Raw genomic sequence first — 6,000 nt, 5'->3', positions numbered from 1 at the left:
TGTCTTGGAGAACAGGACCGAAGCCCTTAATATTATCTATATTTTTAATTGTGTGAGTTAAAGGTAGATTCAAAGCTCTGGGTATATTATGATTGACAGCCTAAGAGCACCAGCATCATTACAATGTAAATGAAAGTGTCTCATTATATCAAAGATCCGTAAGGAAAGCTGGGAGGCTAGTTTATAGCATATATCGGTGAAATTGAATGGATGGTCATGTGGTGAAGGGACTAGGCTGGAAACAGATAGATGTGAATTTAGCTCCTGGATCTGCCAGATGTCAAATGTGAACTTGGGAAAGTTACCTCCATACAATAGGAATAATATTTTCCTATCTTAAAAGGAAGCTGATATACAGATAAATTCATAAAAATGTTTAGGTATGTCAATAATGAGTGCTATAAAAATGATAAACAAGAAATCAGGAAGCTCAGCATTAGTGGTAATTGAAAGTATTTGCAGGAGCTTTGACTGACCTATGTGAATGTTATCAGCATCACAAGAGCAGGTCTGGCAGAAGGAAGTTTCTGGGAGCACAGCTTCCACATACTCCCTGGCTCTAGTGGCTGATCTTTCTCTGGCTGGACTCTGGGGGATAAGAGTTACTGCTGCTTCCTGGCAGCTCACTATTTCTGCATCTGGCACTACTCCTACAAAGGCTTATGCATGTGAAATCAGTGAGATTACACAAACGAATAAAGTTGCACACTTGACTAAGTGTTTGCAGGACTGGGGCCTCAATACTTGACATGGGTCTATTATTTTTAATTGATTTTAAATGGAAATGAGAAGGTTTCACTTTATTTTAACACAGAAATTATTTTGATTAGTTGTAGAAATGTATTCCACTAACAAATGGCCCTAACAAATAATTAGCACTTGCATCAAGGTTCCACTTGGCTACATTGGAGAGCACAAAAAATTACCAAAAAGTTTTGTAGTAGTCTATTAATCTGCAAATGAATGAGCTTTCCTTACAGATCTTTGACATGAGACACGTTCATTTACATTATAATGATTCTGGAACTCTTAGGCCGTCAGTCATAATATACCCAGAGCTTTGAACCTTGGTATAGCTCACCCAATTAAAAATACTGTATATAGATCATATTAAGGGCTTCAGTCCTATTCTCCACTGCACACCTTAAAATTATAATAATTTCCACTTATATTGCTTCTTTCATTCAAGAATTACAAAACTTTAAAATAGGATTGCAGCACTTTTACTAACATTAGGTAAGCCTCAAAGCATGTTTGTGAGGAACAAAACCATTAATGCACCCATTCACAAGTAGCTACACTTCGGCATAGAGAAGTTATGTTCCTTGACCAGTGAGACTGTAAGGCGGGGCAGAGCTAGGAATATAACACTGCAGCCACTGCACTTGGACATGTGGTGTCACTGATTTTTTTCTAAGCAGCAATATGATGTGCAGCGGCAATTTCTATATCACTATTTCCTAAATCAACAAAAGTGAATACATTCTGAGGTAATGCTGGTTCTCTGGCCTCAATTTACCATTTTGTGTCTAACTATTGCAGTTGTTTCAGATGGAGTTATTTACGGAGGTGCTGCATGTACGATGCAAAATGCTCCTGGGTGGCTATTCCTCTGAAAGAGTCCGAATTCTGTTCATGATATTAGAATTGGTTGCTTCAGAAATGATGTGAAAAGGTATTTACCACAGTTGAATCTGACCTAATCAATGCTAATTAATCAGCATCTATTCGCATAAAGGCGTCCAATCCTTGTAAAAGTAAGAAGCATGCTTACCTTAATTGCCCCCCCCCTTGGAAATCATTAGATTCTGGACTGCTCGGTGCTAATTAGTCAGGTGGTGTTGAGCAGAGAGCAGTATCAGAAAGGGATACAAAGGAAACGGCTTGCAGGGTATGGAACACAGATTAGGAGCATCATCAACATTGGCAGGCTGTGTTGGAGCAATTCTTCTTACCACTTTTCCATGAGTCCATGTTTTCCCTGGGAAGCCGCATTCCTCGTTAATGAAGGCTGCCTCTTTGTGAAAGGATTGGCTGTGAAGCATACTCCGCTTGCTATGACTTGTGGTGTTCTTGCGGGCGGGGGGGAATGGAACGAGCCTTCCCTATATTTGAAACCCTCATACAAACACCTGTTCGGCCCAAACCTGCCCAGAGACAAAAGCATGACTATGTGTGAAGAATCCTTTGGGAAAGCTACCCCGCAGCGAGTGGGGATAAGCCTTGTGACGTGAGAAGCAGAGGCACGTAACAATCAAAGATCAACATAGAAAACAAGTCTGTTTATTAGAGAAACTCGGTACGGACAAGGGTGGGGAGATAGATAGATTTGCCCAGATCCCCATCGGAAAAAGAGTAGCTGCAACATAAAAACAAAACAAAAGTTTTCATAAAAGTTCTCGCCCTAGAAAAAATGCAAGGAGCGACCAGGCCTAGAGGATAAACAACCCCCCGATCCCGGTCAGTGGTCCCCCCAGGACGGGAGGGAAGTATTGCGCCTGCCAGGGCTGTAGCTGACGGGTGAAGGAACAGAGCCGGTCAGCGTCCAGGGCTGGCCCATGCTGCTCCCTTGCAGGAGCGCTGCGGAGTGCGTGGCAAGAACCCGAGGAGCGCCCCGGGAAACGGGCCAGGGCTCGCTGGGACAGCGGGGCCTTTCCCAGGTAAGCAGCGGCGGCGTCTGTGGCTGGCGCTTCCACAAAACACCCCCCTTCGTTCCCCGCTCCGCGGCCCCACCCCGCCCCGGCGCTCGCCGTCGGGCGCAAGGGGCGGCTGTGGCGCAGCCAGCGCTCGAGTTCACGGGCGTATGGCCGGCCGCTCGGACGCTGTCTCCTCCCGGCCTTATTGTGTCTTCCCCGGACAGAAGCCCGAGGAGCGGTTCCCACCGGGCTCGGCCGCGCCGCGGGGCGAAGGGAGACTCGTTCCCACCGGGACGCTGCGGTCTCTACAAGCAGAGGCGGCGGCGGCTGAGGGGCCCGGCAGCTTCCAGCCCCCGGCTCCGGTTAGTCCGCAGCCCGGAGGGAAGCAGGGCGGCCGCTGCCCCTCCCCCTGTCCCGAAGGGGCCTGGGAGACGTCACCTCCCCGCTCCCCCCTCCCAGCCCTGCCTCGGAGGAAGGCGGGATTCACCTGCCCCCTCCCCCCCCCCAGGTGTACAAATGTCAGGCCAGCCGCCCCGCGCGCCGCACTCCGCCCCTCCGCGGCTCCCGCGTGCCGGCTGCCTCAGCGGGCGGGGGAAGGAATTCCGCCCCGGGCGGCGGCCGCTTTGGGCACAGGGCAGCGGGCGGGCGGCTGACTGACTGACTCGGCCATGGCGCGGGTCCCGGGAGCCGGAGGGCTGGAGGCGCTGCTGCTCGTCACGGTGAGTCCCTAGCCCCGCGGGGCGGCGTGGGCCGGCAGGCGGCTCCGCGGTCACGCAGCCCGGCCGGAGGGGCGAGCGGGGCGTAGCTGCCGCGGGAGAAGCGCCTCACAGGGTTGCACGGGGCCGAGGGCGACTTGCACCTTTTCCCTCCCGCCACGCCCGGCCCGGCCCGCAGCCGCGCCTCGCCTCGCCTCGGCGGGCTGTTCTTGCCTTCAGACAGCAGCGGCGGTAATGGCGGGCGGGGAGCCCTGCTGGGGGGGGGGGGGGCATTCTCAGCGCTTCGTTACTGTCGGGTTTTGCACCTGTACCGAGATGTTTGGGGTGTGTGGTTTTTTGTTTTTTTTTTTTAAATAGTTGCTGAGTAGCCTGGGGTGCGTCTAGGAATGTGCCTGGCGGCGGGCGCGGTTCTTTTACTCCGTCTTCCAGCTGTTAAATGTGACCATTCCCACCCCTCACCCTGGCGGGTCTGCCTTGAGTGTTTGGACAGGACTCTTAACTGCGTGCCAGGTCTCAGAGGGGTAGTAGCCCTGTTAGTCTGTATGAGCAAAAACAAGGAGTCCTTGTGGCACCTTGGAGACTAACCGATTTATTTGTTGGATTATTTTTCACTCCGTGCATCTGATGAGGTGGGTGTTAGCCCGTCAAAGCTTATGGCCAGATAAATTTGTTAGTTTCTAAGGTGCCACAAGGACTACTCCTTGTTTTAACCCAGTGAGGCTTCCATAACCTTGCCAGTTCTATTGGTTTTGTTTTCACCTATCTTGAATGGATACTGCTAAGTTAAACAAAACTTTCCAAATAAAGAACTCCTTTTACTGACATTATTAATATCTTAGATTTTTTAAAAAATTCTCTTAATAAGATAATGTACTTTTCAGTGGTTTTGCTGGCTGTTTATAGTCCAGCTGATTGGAAACATAATTGCCATCCTATGGAAACTTTTGGGGTTGTGGTGTGAGGAGGGAAAATAATCCTGCGTTGGGATGAAAAGTCAAAATTTCAAAAAATGTCATGGAACAGCCATGGGACTGCGCAGCCCATCAGGTTAGGAACTGGGTCAACTGGCCTCCCTGCCAGCCTTCCATTAAAAGTTTTGATGCAATTGGTACATTCCTATGAAAGATTTTGCTTCCACTGAAATCTCCATTTTCAAATGGAAAACTGTTCAGCTGAAATGTTTTTGACCCATGCCATTTATAGTTTCCTAAGCTTCAGACAACTATAGGGACACAGTCAACTTTAAACAGTCACCAAGCTTCCTAAGCTCAGCAAACTATAGGGACACAGTCAACTTTAAACAGTCACCTTTGTTGGAAAATATTTTATTCACTGTTGTAAGTGTTACAATGGGTGAACTTACAAATTTTAACTGGTTTGAAGTTTTCACTAGTTGTACCAGTATTCCCGATCGTGCAGGGGATACACATGTGTGGCCCCGTGCTCTGATGCACAGACCATTGGCCTTTGCTAAACTAGGAAAAGGGTGCTTTTTCTCAGTTGAGTTAGCTCAAGCCTAGGCAGGACCATAGGCTATAACCCAACTTGTTAGAAATCAAGCTAATAGTGCTAAATTGCGTCTACATTAGTGTCAGATGGGATATTCCATCAGATAAAGCTAGCTCAATTGAAAAAAACACCTTTTTTCCTAGTGGTCCATCTGAGCAAATCCGATTGGAAGATCAGGGTCATTTTATAATATTTTAAATTTATTATGTATAAAGAAGGTATTGAAAGGTTTAAATTCTACATGTCCTCTACCTTAGAAATATCAGGAATGTTCTCTCTTCTCTTCCCTGGTTTGCTGAAGGTATCTTTGGAGAACTGGAAATAATGGGAGATTTCTTAGCTCTTAGTTAAAGGGGCTGGTGTGTTGAATCTGTAACAAAGAAATCTTTTCTTTCAACATTTTGTGTCTCATCTGAGTCAGTGAGGACTAAACAAAAACAAGAGTTTTAAGGAGTGGCTAAATTATGTTCCCAAAACATTTGTTCAAGTTTCACAATCATGACATCACAGGTATCAAGGAAGTGAGAGAAGGCCAGGTATCCACAGAGGGTTTTGTTTGTTTACAAAAAACGGAATGACAAGATGTGACTCTCCAATGTGAAAAACATTTGGTGGGGCAAACTTTCAGGCCTTCTTTATACATCCCAAGGAAGCAAATATGGGCTCTTTCCTTCCCTGCCTTTTGTTTTGTTTTTGTTTTTAACTTTGAAGGGCAAAGTTAGTTTTGTAAAAGATAGTTTTTACAAATTTTAAGTTTGGCCTCATGCTGTCTCTTAAATAATATTAGTTTCTGTCACACTGACTTGTAGTGGAAATAAAACGTGGTGATTAGGTTGTCCCCTTCTGTGATGAAAGCCATGGGAAGAAACTATTTGCAAAGAAATCCTTGTGGAGATTTTTCCCACAGCATCCTGTCAGGAGCAGTGTTTTCTCCCCAAACCCATAGAAAAGTATCATGCAGCCTGATGGATTTCCCCAAGTTTTTCACAGTTGTAGGGCGACATGTGGGGGGCCAGGACTGTCTGCTTGGAGGCCCTGAACCTCTTCAGGATCTCTGGTCCCTGGCAGCCTGCAGAAAAGTTAATACAGTACTGCATACCCCATGTCAGTCAACAAGGTGTTAACAATAGTAAAATTTG

At 47.1% G+C, this 6,000-nt stretch overlaps 1 protein-coding gene across 4 annotated transcripts in view; it reads left to right on the top strand.

The window, feature by feature from the left end:
* Positions 1–2,543: 2,543 nt before the first annotated feature.
* DSG2 (desmoglein 2) overlaps positions 2,544–6,000 on the top strand; it is a 44,763-nt gene continuing 41,306 nt past the window's right edge. The window contains exon 1 of one of the 4 annotated variants that reach the window (XM_073331319.1): positions 2,544–2,660. In XM_073331319.1, the coding sequence (XP_073187420.1) occupies positions 2,559–2,660 (102 nt within the window). In that variant the 5' untranslated portion in view covers positions 2,544–2,558. Of the gene's footprint in view, positions 2,661–2,769; positions 2,999–3,158; positions 3,356–6,000 lie in introns of those variants that run through there. The other 3 variants (XM_073331322.1, XM_073331318.1, XM_073331321.1) reach the window with 3 other exon arrangements.

Source organism: Lepidochelys kempii, chromosome 2 (assembly GCF_965140265.1).
Source record: "Lepidochelys kempii isolate rLepKem1 chromosome 2, rLepKem1.hap2, whole genome shotgun sequence".
NCBI classification, from domain to species: Eukaryota; Metazoa; Chordata; order Testudines; family Cheloniidae; genus Lepidochelys; species Lepidochelys kempii.
The sequence above is the reverse complement of the archived record's forward strand: the minus strand, read 5'-3'. Positions and strand labels throughout refer to the sequence as shown.